The sequence below is a fragment of the Pseudorasbora parva genome, chromosome 9, assembly GCF_024679245.1.
Source record: "Pseudorasbora parva isolate DD20220531a chromosome 9, ASM2467924v1, whole genome shotgun sequence".
In the NCBI taxonomy this organism is placed as follows: domain Eukaryota; kingdom Metazoa; phylum Chordata; class Actinopteri; order Cypriniformes; family Gobionidae; genus Pseudorasbora; species Pseudorasbora parva.
Genome location: NC_090180.1, coordinates 40,031,645 through 40,044,972, shown reverse-complemented (window position 1 = coordinate 40,044,972; position 13,328 = coordinate 40,031,645). Strand labels below are relative to the sequence as shown.

Below are 13,328 nucleotides of genomic sequence, written 5' to 3'. Positions count from 1 at the left end.
AGCAATGTAAAATGAAGGCCCAGTCTTGGAAAAATACATATTTGACACAGCTTCCACTTCTTATGCAATAAAGTGCAAACATCCTACTAATCCTCTTAATCAAAATAATCCAATTAGAAATAAACAGTGGGAGACTTTATTATTATTTTGTGTGATTATGTGTATAATTGTAATAATTGTGTATGTTTTGTCTACCTCTTTCTGAGCTGGGTTGATCATCATGAGGGGGCTGAGAGGGAGAGGAGTGCCGCCGAGAGCCCTGAGCCGCTGTGGAGGAGGAGGAGCCAGATCCGCCCACAAATGGTAGATGAGATGATGATGATGATGATGAAGATGAGGGGGCAAAGGAGAAGAAGTCATCGCCCAGAGAGTTTCTGTGGAGCTCAACGTCCACCACCTTTAGGAAATAAAACAGAGAAACTAAAAAAAGGCCATTTTAAAGACAAATCTGATATATTTGACACATGCAGTAAACACTGTCATTGCAACATTATTACTATGCTCTGTTTGAAAGGCCTTTTTCTGCTCTTTTTAGTACTGTAGCTAATAAAAAAAACCTGGGATGCTGACTGAATGACAAAAACCTTTTACCTCAGGACATTTGTAATATTAATGGCCAATTCACACGGGATAAGACATCTCAGTAAAACTAGCAAAAGTGGTAGGAGTAACTTGCTTTACGCACCACAGTAACCTCCTTGTCGCCATGTGCATATGACGTTGCTGTTATCAAAGTGTGCAAAAACAACATGAGCGCCAGTCTGAACTCCTATATGTGTGTGTCTGTTTTATAAAACAGTTAGGTCCAGTCTAACGATTCTGATTGGATTGTGTTGGTAATAGGCACTTTCCTAGAGTTAAAATACGTTTTGTGCCTCTAATAATTGCTTTTGATCTTCTTTTTGTTTTAAATGATATGCGGAAAACACTGGAGGTTTGCCACAGAGTTGTCCTACCTATTCGAACGGGATTAGATTACCCGAGGTCATTTTTCCAGACCTTTTTCCAGAAGTTAAAAGTCTTTGTAATCTTTAGAAGTAAACCGAGACAGCACATTTGGACGAGACTAAAATCACAGAGAACCTCTGGTAATAATTACTTTACCCCCATCTCCCCATGTTAAACTAATCCCGTCCGAATAGGGCTATACTCTGGAAAATCATTTACACAGTTTAGCTTTTAATTACACTGTGGCATCATGGTCAGAAACCAGATTTGTGACACCAATGAACCTTCATTGGACACATTCACACATTTTTCATTTACCTGACTGACACTTGCATTCTCACACTAACCAGAACTCCAGTTTTGTGCTTGCCATCATCTTGAATACTACGACATTTTCATTACTATATTTACAATTAAGACCTTTACTTCTCTTCTTTGTCCATTAAGTGAAATGTGCTCCTCCTTAAGTTGATTAAGTTGATATTTATCTGTGATAATTTTCAGACACTTATGCACAATGTTCTCACTCTCTCAGAGCGCTTCACAGTGAGTTCAGAACTTAAACCTTTCAACTAAACATTTGTAAAAACCCAGTTTTTAAAGGTGCCGTAGAATTAAAAATGTAATTAACCTTGACATACTGAAATAATAAGAGTTCAGTACATGGACATCACATACTGTGAGTCTCAAACACCATTGCCTCCTCATTCTTATTTAAATCTTGTGCATGAAAAACACAGAGTATATAGGCTCTCTCTTTTTGAAAAATAATAATAATAATAAAAACATAATCATGTAAAACTATGAGAACAGCTGTAGTTTCAGGAAAATTTTAAGAAATATGTAAATAAATTCCTATGTGCCTGCTTTTATATGCGTCTTACCGTTTCAGCTCCCAAAGTCTGTAAACCCGTGTATGTACGGTCAAGCTGAGGGAGCACAAAAAAAGAAGATAAATAACAGAGACATTAAAGAACATTCAACAGTCTTTGCTGTCGAGAATCTAACAGGATGGTGAGTGGAAGAAAGTACTTTAATCCACAAACTTTTCTTTTGTCTCGACATCTCGATTTATTTCCCTCTATTTTATCTTTGTATTTATAACCTATAACAAAAGGGATTGCTGTGCCAAGAGATAAAGGAGAAAGGAAATATCAACAGACAGAATGCTTTATAAAAATCAACCATTTCACACTTTAGACTCAGAGAATCAAGCATAAAATGATGGATTCATATCGGCATGTTCTATTATGTGCAATTTGCACACAAACTAAAAAAAATGAATCCTCTCATAGACATAGAGGAGGATGTCCTCTAGTGTTTGTTTGAATTTCCCATGTAAAAAAGTACAAAGAAAGATAAAGAGCGATAAAAGTAAGAATGAAAAGGGCAACAAAATTGTTCAAAGAGAGTGCAAGCGGGTCAGTAAACTTCTGACCTTTAAGTGGTGGATGATGTCGATACGCTTGTTCCGTTGATCTTTAAAGTGAATCTGCACTCGGACAGGAAACTCTCCCCAACCTCGACGTGTCAAGTGGAATGGTGGCTCACTAAACACACAAACATACACATACACACACACACACACACACACACACACACACACACACACACACACACACACACACACACACACACACACACACATTAAAAGGAGCCTTTCTCTCTCAGAAGAGAGAAATAAAAAGGACAGAGGAGCATATACTCTCCTCCACTAGAGGGCACTGACTGTTCTGTGTTGATATAGCTTGAAGCATAACCATGAGCAAAATGAATCGCTGACAGGAAATCAATACTTTGGATCAGCAAGGATGCATTAAGTATTAAGTTGATCACAAATGACAGTAAAGACATTTCGAATTTTACACAAAAAAAATCTATTTAAATTAAATGCAGTTTTTGAACAAAAAAAGAAACAATAAATTAGAGAGGCAAGTTAACACACACACATACACACACCTGACTTCAACAAGATCATTGGGCTTGTAGCTAGGGTGCAGGAAGAACCAGACCTTCTTCACAAAATGATCGATACTAGGCTCTTTACGAGAACCTCGAACATACACCATCCATTTATGAGTGGACTGATCGTTCTCCTCACGTTTATCAGGAGCAATATACCTGAGAAAGAAAACAACAAGTCTAAAAAAAAATCTAACAAATCATTTTATAGTAGCATGCACACAAGCTTTCACTTATTTTTGTGGTCAGGATTGTTGTTCACAACCCTGAATTAGAAAAGAAAAAAATGGTATGAACTTCCCAGTAACTGTCAGAAAACTTATTTTAAACATTTGTTGCTATGTTTTGCTATGTATCCATCCAGTAGCAGCAATGATAAGTCTTATTTGCCTTATTTGTTTATTTGCCCAAGTTGTGCGTTTCTTTTCAGCTCAGCAAGCATTGTGTATTTTCAGCTACCTGCCTCAGTAATGTGATTTGTGCATTTCATTTTAAGTTTCTCAGAAAAGAAAGCGTCTGCTACACACATAAATGTAGAATGTAGAGCTCTTTAGAGAGTCTTTATTCAGATGAACAGCTTGAGGTTTTTCAGAACACTGGCCCTAGAGTAAAGATTTTAAAGATCTTTAGTAGCTCTGCAGGCAGAAAAAAATTAGCTTATATCATTGTTCATATGCAGACACACACACTTGTGTCTCTCTCACATGCTCTGAGTGAATTTTATGAGGTAAAGTAGACGAGGACTACAGGATAATGCAGGATAAATTAGGTTAGATCCCTGCCTAGGGAAAGTTAAAGCTTTGCTTTTTGCCACGTAGAGGTTTATTGGGTTTCAGAAAAATAATGCAGAGATTTTCTGGAGAAAGTTACGTATTTAAAAATTAATACAAGCTCAGAGAAATAAGTATTGTTTCTCATGAAAGCATTTATCCAAATAATCAATGGCTAGCATTCATTCAGTGGCCGTTTTTCAGTTTGTGACAGAGCAGCAGGAAGCATGATGATTTGAAGAACCATTTGTCATTCCAAACCTGTATAACATTCTTCTTAATGTATCAATCATTATTTTCCATGATATTTCAATGACTAGAGACCACTGTAGCTCCTCACTACAGCTATACTATATATTAAAAGACTTCTAAAATATATTTAAAACATTTATCAAACAGACCAGAATTTTTCACTTAAGCCTTTGACATCAGGCGTATTTTGCCTTGGTATGTTCACAAAACTTCAGATATTTCTCCTTTTGTGTTTCACAGAAGAAAGAAGGATTTAAAATGATATGAAAATAGAATGATTACAGAATTTTTGGGTGAACTATCCCTTTAAGGTTGCAGAACCAAAAATAAAGCGTCCTACTCAAGGGCACACAGTATTGTTCAGAGCAAGAGCACATCAGTCAGAATCCCAGAGAAGCTATATCAAAACTCTTTAGTGCAATAACAGATTTAGGCCATTAACCCTCTGGTTGTTTGGATAAAGCTGATCTACACAACAAATGATAAAATGTTTTTAAATCATACAGGGTTCAGACTACTACTGAATAGTGTTGTCAAAAATATCGATATTTCGATATATATCGATACTGGAATATCTGAAACGATACGATTCTCAGTTTTTACAGTATCGATATCAGCTGCGCTCTCCTCTCTGACCGTCAGCGAGTTGACACACACCGGCATATTCTCACTCAGCCCGGTTAACCTCTGAGCACGGCGAGCGCGCGTTATGCTGGACTTTTTCCTCATGACAGTGTGTTAGTGTTAGTGTGTGATCGGTCTGAATTTCGTGCGGGATTGCACATAAATTAATTCTACTAATCCCCGCAGATTTCGTGCTCACATCTGAAGCGCACACACACATAGCCTACCGTAATAAAGCCGCCTCTGACATGATACAAGTGCAAACATTTGCTTCCTTTTCCAGCTTATTATTGGTCAAATACACTCAAAGAATTATCTGTGCACATCTGGAAGAGTATTAACGTAAACACAGTCGCAAACAGTTCAGGAAGAACGAGTAACAGGAACAGTGTCCATGCGTCCGTTAGTCTTAAAGGGACCGCAGTCATTTGCTATTCAAACTACAAAAAGACAAACGATCAACTGCTCTTGACTGATCAACTTGTGTAACTTTAATAGTTTCATCTGTACGCTATTGAATTTTTTTTTACAAAGAACATTATCCAATGTTGTTTTAAATGTAATTACTATGCATTTTTTAAATTCAGTTTCTTATCTGAATGTTAGACTTACCTGAAAAAATAAAGCAGTCTGTTTAATTTGTATCTTCTATTCTATTGCATTTATTTGTGCTATTGTTTGTAATCTGTTTATTTGTTCTTATTTTATTACTGTTTACTCGTCTTTTTAAATTCAATTTACCATTCGAAATCAAGCTTTCTTGTGCTGTGTGTAAGCTATTGCAACACAATTACCCTATTGTAAAAAATACATTGAGATAATTTTAATAGTAATTGATCAATAATTGTTCAAATCAAAACGATGCCCAACCCTAAGGAACATGCTGGCCACATGAATTTTTAGTTAAAAATAACAATGAATAATAAGTTCTGTTGTCATATTAAGCATCTTATCTTATTTATTTATATATTTTTTTACTGTGGTATCGATTTAGTATCGATATATCGATATTTTAGTCTGATATCGTATCGAAGTCATAATTTTGGTATCGTGACAACACTACTACTGAATGCAAAAGACATCGAGAGAGAGACATCAAAGAGACAAATATAAAGCTACATACTTAGATACGTTGCCCACAACAATGGTTTTCTTCATATAGAGGCGAGAAGCCTCCTCTCCAGTAGTGTGGTAAGTCACATGCTGCTCTAAAGATGATGGCACACCAAATGTGTCCTACACATGTAATTAAAAAAAAAATTAACTGTCAAGCAATGCCTCAGACATGTATTAAAACTTTTAGGCCTTTATGTATAATTATAAGCATTATATATGAATTAATGCATTAATTATGCCTTGTAATGCACCTTATAATGCATTGTATGCAGGGCTCCATATAGCTTTTTTCCTAGGAGTTCTATAGCCCCCTACTGAATATTTTAGGAGCACAAGCAGAACATTTTTAACTTTAACTTTTAACTTTAACTCAAATGTAAAACTTTGAAGTGCTGGCAAAAGTTTTGTAAAGTTTTCACTCTCAAAAGGTTGTACAAACCATTAATTAATCATGTAAAAACATTTGGCCATTTCTGCCAAAATACCATGGTTAGAGTTAGCAGCACTATTACATTAAATCCATGGTGAAAGTAATCCAATGTGATTTGTGGACTGGACCGCCGTCTCTTTCATTTATGGCACAAAGGTCGTAGTTGCGGTCTCACGAAAATTTTTAACCACAGTTATAATACTTGTTTTTGGCGTTTTAACTTTGGTTACAATTATTCATGAAAATATATAATACATTGTAACATTGTGAATAGCTTTATAATGCAATTTTTATAATGCCATATAAGGACAACAAAATGTGTTTGATTTGTAAAGAAATAAACTTGCATCATTATGGTAGTAGCCTTATACCTTACATAGCAATTTGCTATTAACATATTTTTGTCTGATAGCATTAAAATGCAAAGTGCTGTTGTTATACTGAATTAAGCATTTTTATCTTCATAAATGCATCTTAAAATGTTATCAAAGGTTTATTTAATACATTATTAAGTAATTATAGTGGTCTTCTATTGCTTTTTTATTGCTTTTGCTTCATCTTACTTTAAATAGAATGGAGATTTGCAGAGTTATTACTTCATTCTGAAAACCTATAAGAGCCTTATGTTCTAAAAGTGTGTGGGCCACTAACCTTTCCTGTGTTTCTGCCAGGTCGCCGTTCACGTGGAGCACCATCCTCTCTCCCGCTGTCCGTCTCTCTCTCCCCAGCCTCCCCATGCTGGCTGAGGGACTCGGTCTCAGACTGGACCTGTGATGGCGTCTCTGAATTCTGGTTCAGCGGAGATGAGGAGCGTGAGGGGGAATCCAGGAAGCGCTTTATGGCAGGGTGGTTGAGCACAGATGGGTCACTCTTAGAGGTCTGGAAGCAAATTAAATCAAGTGATCAATTGTTTGGGCTTAAATCAACTTTCTACAAAACAACAAAACTGGATGTTTATTCATGTAGAAGTAGCAAAAACAGAAGACTATTGTTTGTTAGTTTTTATACATAAAGTGTGTAACAGTGTTTTCCCACTTTTTTGTGGCCTTAGTTCCAGAAGTATTTTTAAACATTATTTGAAAACTCATAGGGATTTAAAGAAAGTTAGAGCTAGAAGCCATGAACCAAACCAACCAACTATGAGGTGAATCATAAGATTAAAAACCTAACCTAAACAAAAAAAGTATTCAAACAGTCAAAAAGACAATTCAAAATTATATAATCAAATTTAAAATGAAGAAACATATAACTATCTGCTTATGTTGTGAACTAAGGTTCAAGCCTCTTCTCATTTCAACTGAGAATACTATCTCAGCAGCAGTTTATGAGCACTGTTTCTTCATATCACACATTAAAGGGTTAGTTCACCCAAAAATTAAATTTATGTCAGTAATGACTTTCCTAGTATTTAGTCCGAGAGCGTATCCAAGTGTCTGCACACTATACTGTCCATGTCCAGAAAGGTAATAAAAACATCATCAAAGTAGTCCATATGTGACATCAGTTAGTTAATTAGAATCTCTTGAAGCATCGAAAATACATTTTGGTCCAAAAATCACAAAAACTACGACTTTATTCAGCATTGTCTTCTCTTCCCCGTTTGCTTTCAATGGTCAAATAAAGATTCAAACGGTCATGAATCAGAGTATTGTTTCATAATTCGGATTGCGTGTCAAACTGCTGAAATCAAGTAACATTGGCGATCCGAATCATGAATCAATACGCTGATTCATAACTGTTTAAATCTTTATTTGAGGTTTGAAAACAAACGCGGAAGAGAAGACAATGCTGAATAAAGTCTTAGATTTTTTGACCGAAATGTATTTTCGATGCTTCAAGAGATTCTAATTAATTGATTAACTATACTGGACAGTATAGTGTGCATACACTTAGATATGCTCTCGGACTAAATATAAAATATCTTAAACTGTGTTCCGAAAAATGAGGTCTTACAGGTGTGGTACAACATTAGGGTGAGTAATTAATGACATCAATTTCATTTTTGGAAGAACTAACCCTTTAAAGCAAAGCTTTTAAAACTCATTACAGTCTCTAAGCTCACAGCATCCAGACCCATATTTAAATGATTGAATAAAAGATGAATCACTGTCTGACCATCTGCAAGTTAGGATCATGATTTTATAGCAGCATCATTTGTTTTGCTTTTGACATCTGATAGAACATTTGGACCTGTAAAAAAAGTTATGCTTGACATTATACTTAAAACGGGGATTAATTTAAAAACGCTAATTATGTTGAGTTTTTATAGTTGATCCACCAGAAATTACACTGTTGAAGGACTTTCAGCTAATGACTTTAACAGCATACAGCACTGATTAACAACCTCATAGGTCACAGTAGTTCTGTCTTTAAATGTTTATGTTAAAAATCAATACCCCATAGAGAAAATGAATGGGATGTTTTACTTCTGGAACCTGACTGTTTCACTCGATAGACAAAACGTATCTCTACACATTACCTCAGGGGCTTTAGGCTGGCCAGCATTGGCATAGTAGTTTGCAACAATACACGCTCTAAGCTTGTCCATCATTCTCCTGGCCTCATTCAGCCTCTGAAGGAAAAAAAGATAATAATAACAACAACATTATTAATACCAACATCAGATTTAACCTTTTCTCTCAATAGCTGCAGTGCTGATGCATTATCACACACTTATATACAATAAATAACACAGCATAATACAGATATATATATACAATTTTATATTTTTTAACAATTTTATATTCATTTTAAATATAATATTTTTGTCCATACTAGCAAATCACCTCACTGAACCCTTCTTTAAACCATCAACAAAATATATTTCATTGTAATATGTTCATTCAACCATGTAAAGAGACATCTTATCACTTTTAGAGTCTCTGGCCCTAAATCACCTGCTTTAACTAATGTGTTTTACTAATAATCACTGTTTTACTAATAATGATGGGTGAACTTTAGTCCTTTCATATATTTTAGAAACATACAAAAGTTTATATTTAAAAAACTAGTCTGCAACTAGGAAACAAAACACTGGAATACATTACTAAACTTTCCCCAGATTTTTGTACCAACTTGCAGTTGGAAAGATTCTGCACTAGTAACCGAACATTTGCAACGGCATGCAATATCTGAATATTTTAATAGGCTACTTCAACATTGTGAAAAGTGTCCGTTTTAGGTCTACGCATAGCAGAGAATAGACTGGGCACACGACTGTTACTTATGGGACTTGCCTGATGTTAAAAATAATTATTAAACGCAATAATTTGCAAAAAACAATAACTTGCAGTCTCGCGCGGTCTGACACACACACACACAGAAAAGTGAACGACACTGCTGGTCATTTTCAGAAGTTGTAGCGATGTTTTCTTTTAAACACATATGGTTAAATTCTCAGTTAAAAAAAAAAAACTATTTTAATATTATTTAAATAGATTTTACACACTAATTGCAATATCGTATCGCATATCGAATATCGCATTATTTAAAGGGGTGGTTCCGTGGTTTTTTTCTAGGCTTGGTTGTGTTTATGGGGCGCAGTATAACGTCTTAATACTTTTTTTTTAAACGCCTTATTTTTCTTATATTTTACCGCTGTCTCCACTGTCCTTTGAACAGTTGAACAGCTCATTTGCTTCCTGCTTCCATGAAGCCCACCCCTCCGAAAAATGCAATGGTCTTAGATTGGTTAGATGGCCAAATGTAGTTTCAAGTATTTTTATTGGCTGAAGTGCCAAGCACAGGTTGTCCAGAAACGCCACGGCCCTTACCATTACAGGCTAGAACTCTAGTGATGTCCAGTTCACGAACAAATCATTCTTTTTAGTGAACCGGTCAAATCAGTACACCAAATCGGACTGAATCGTTCTAAACGGTTGTAACTTATATGTTGTAACTCCAACAGTTCCCCGAACAGAGACATGTTTTAATGAGAGAACTGAAGAGAACTCACGAGCAGCTAATACCGAGCATGTGCGTGTAACTGACAAGCAGCGGTTCTCGGATCAGCAGTACAGAATCAAAAAACGTTTCTCTCGGACACATTCGATACTGAGAACCGATGAGCCGATGAGCAGAGCAATGAGATCAGCTTTACACACACACAACGCTCCTCCCAACTGGACTATTTGCCTTTTTTTCTGGCTACAAGTTGAGTTCCCACAGGACTTCAGTGTGAGACTACAGCCAGCCGTCTAAAACACTATTTAAGTGAAATTAAACAATGGCTAAGTGGCTTCTAAAAGCATCTCGTTGTCATGTAAGGAACCTATTGATGTTGGACAGACATTTTAATTGCATTTTGTGTCTGTTAAGAGGCGCAAAGACACCCTTTATATTTATGCCCCCATAACTGCCATTTTAGCTGAGTGGAGGCTCTGGGCCTTAACTGTAACAGCTTCGTGTTGCAAGCACCAAACCGGTTGGTTTTTCTATAGACTGTACTCAAAAAGGTATAGCGATAAAGATTAACTTAAAAATTCCCCGGAGCTGTCCTTTAAGTATGTTTTAGGCAAGATATTCGATTTTTAAAGGGTTACTTCACCGCTTTTTCATATTAAACTATGTTATTCCCTTAACTAAGACGAGTTGATACATACCTCTCTCGTCTCAGTGCATGCACTTAATCTCTCTGACGCGCGGTGATGATCTGATAGCATTTAGCTTAGCCCACTGAGCCCAGTTCATTCACTATGGAACCAAACAGAGATCAAGTTAGAAGTACCAAACACCTCCATCTTTTTCCTATTTAAATACAGTTACTCGAATAGTTGAACGATCAAGTATAGTGACAAAATAAAACGATGTACTTCTCTAATCGAATTAAAAAGGAGAACTATAATGTATGGCGGATTAGCACTTCTGAGAGTACTTCGGCTCGGCACAGTAAAAAGTCCCGGCCGAAACATCTTTCCTCACACCTCCCCTTCACTCTCTCATTTCTTTCCATAGGGAGATGTGAGGGAAGATGTTTCGGCCGGGACTTTTTACTGCGCCGAGCCGAAGTACTCTCAGAAGTGCTATTCCGCCATACATTATAGTTCTCATTTTTAATCCGATTAGAAACGCGCCACGTTTTATTTTGTCACCATACTTGATCGTTCAACTACTCGCGTAACTGTATTTAAATAGGGGAAACGTGGAGGTGTTTGGTACTTCTAACTTGATCTCTGTTTGGTTCCATAGTGAATGAACTGGGCTTAGGGAGCTAAGCTAAATGCTATCAGATCGTCACTGCGTGTCAGAGAGATTAAGTGCACGCACTGAGACGAGAGACGTATGTATCAACTCGTTTAAGTTAAGGGAATAACATAGTTTAATATGAAAAGGCAGTGAAGTATCACTTTAAGTATATTTTTAAGCATTGACACACAGACACCCATACCAGAAAATTCACTTTAAATGAACTTTCTCAGTACTTTTTACATCCCTGACTTTTACACCCCACGGAAATGTGAAAAGGGTCTATGGCTGTTGTGGACCTTTCTCCCTTCGACTTCACTTCTTGTCTATTCACTTTCCTATCATAAATATTATTTATTTATTCATTTAAAAAAAATAAGAAAATAATGTATTTTACCTGTGATAGTAGTTTCACGAGGTCACACTTAAAAATTGTAAAATAATAAAATAAGACAATTTTTTTGTGCTGTTTGAAGGGATCGAGGGCTCCAAGCTAGGGATTTAGCCCAAACCCAGAGTACCCCCCTGTATCCCTGGCTGGGCCGAGAATGAGGAGTTGAGGGGGCGGAGGGATACAGGCAACTGTCAAGGTAACTAGGTGAGTCGGCTGCAAGTCTTAGCAGGGCTCCTCCCAAACTTTGTGTATAAAATATTATTTGTTACTTGAATTCTGCAATCTCTCGAGACGCAGACATGCAAGAGGTTGACAATTAGCTGAACATATACTAGTTTAATTAGTGACGCTTTTTTAAATCTTAATTTGAATATGGCAACATTTATTTTAAAATCTTTATTTAAATATAGCAATATGATAGTGTTTTTGTGCACAAAAACTATTCTCGTCACTTCATACAATAATTGTAGAGCCACTGTAGTGAGATGGGCTTCGTAACGACGTCTTTAGTGCTTTTTATGGGTCTTAAGAGAGGAAATGACATTGGTGTCAATGAAGGCCTGTCTGACTCTGAGCCATTGAATTTCAACAAAAATATCTTAATTTTTGTTCTGAAGATGAACGGAGGTCTTACGGGTGTCGAACAACATTAGGGTAAGTAATTAATGACAGAATTTTCATTTTTGGGTGAACTAAACTTTAAGACTTCTCTCTATTCCTTAGTAAAAGTTGGTTTGAGCAACTTTGTGAATAGGTTTTAAGAGAAAACTCTTACCTAGGAACTTTTACTGCTAATTAGGAGAACCCTTAGTAGTGAGATAAAATGTTTTGTGAATACGACCCCAGGTGAGTGTTGGGCAGATGATTACCTGCCCGATGACCTCAATCTCGTGCTCTTTATTCTTCATCTCAAGAGAAAACTGATCCTTAATAATGGCTTCAATCTTCTGCACCGCAGCATCACGGGCTGGTAAAAAAAATCAAACAGGTAGATTAAAAAAAACAACTTAAATCAGTATTAAGTAAACCACTGGGTTATACTCTACACCACTGTTAGGAAACTAACTGTTAGTCTTACCATTCTGCTCCACCACTTTGCTCCTCTTGTTCTCCCGCACTTGAGTGATGTCCTCATAGTCAGGATCTTTGTCCTCTATTTTCCTTTTGACCCCAGACATGATCACTCATTGGCTAGACTGCAGACAAAGTACAAAGCTTGACACATAAACAACAACAAACTTATCCTACAGACACACAATGGTTGTGTCTCAACTTAGTTAGCTGTCTACCCAGTTTCTTATAATTCCCAAAAATGTTTCCTAGATAGGCAACTTACTAGATTTTCAAAACACAGACCTAGTATCTATACAGACACGTGTCATTATATCTCATTGACAAAATGCTATTAGTTTTTGCAGAGGTTTAAAAATAAGAAAAACAGAAAGAAGACGCTGCTAGTGTGACATACACACACACTAAGCTAAACCCAACAACAGCTTTTACAGCAGTTATTGCAAAACTCTCATCACTGACCTTTTACTAAACTAAGCAAAATGTGACGTAAACACGGACAAAAATTGTAGGTGTATTTATTTACACGTAAACCTACGCTGAATATGATGGTGAGATGTTTAACGGTGAGATGCTT

General features: G+C 36.4%; 1 protein-coding gene across 3 annotated transcripts in view; it reads right to left on the bottom strand.

Annotated features, from left to right (window-relative positions):
* The window catches only part of yeats2 (YEATS domain containing 2), a 41,988-nt gene that overhangs the window by 28,560 nt on the left and 100 nt on the right, over window positions 1-13,328 (bottom strand). For 2 of the 3 annotated variants that reach the window (XM_067452632.1, XM_067452634.1), the window contains exons 1-10: window positions 13,290-13,328; window positions 12,759-12,876; window positions 12,550-12,647; window positions 8,582-8,674; window positions 6,754-6,981; window positions 5,680-5,792; window positions 2,908-3,069; window positions 2,387-2,498; window positions 1,833-1,877; window positions 196-397 (exon numbers count right to left, since the gene is read on the bottom strand). The exon at window positions 13,290-13,328 is cut by the window's right edge and continues 100 nt beyond it. In XM_067452632.1, coding sequence (XP_067308733.1) covers window positions 196-397; window positions 1,833-1,877; window positions 2,387-2,498; window positions 2,908-3,069; window positions 5,680-5,792; window positions 6,754-6,981; window positions 8,582-8,674; window positions 12,550-12,647; window positions 12,759-12,858 — 1,153 coding nt within the window. In that variant the 5' untranslated portion in view covers window positions 12,859-12,876; window positions 13,290-13,328. Of the gene's footprint in view, window positions 1-195; window positions 398-1,832; window positions 1,878-2,386; window positions 2,499-2,907; window positions 3,070-5,679; window positions 5,793-6,753; window positions 6,982-8,581; window positions 8,675-12,549; window positions 12,648-12,758; window positions 12,877-13,016; window positions 13,138-13,289 lie in introns of those variants that run through there. The other variant, XM_067452633.1, reaches the window with a different exon arrangement.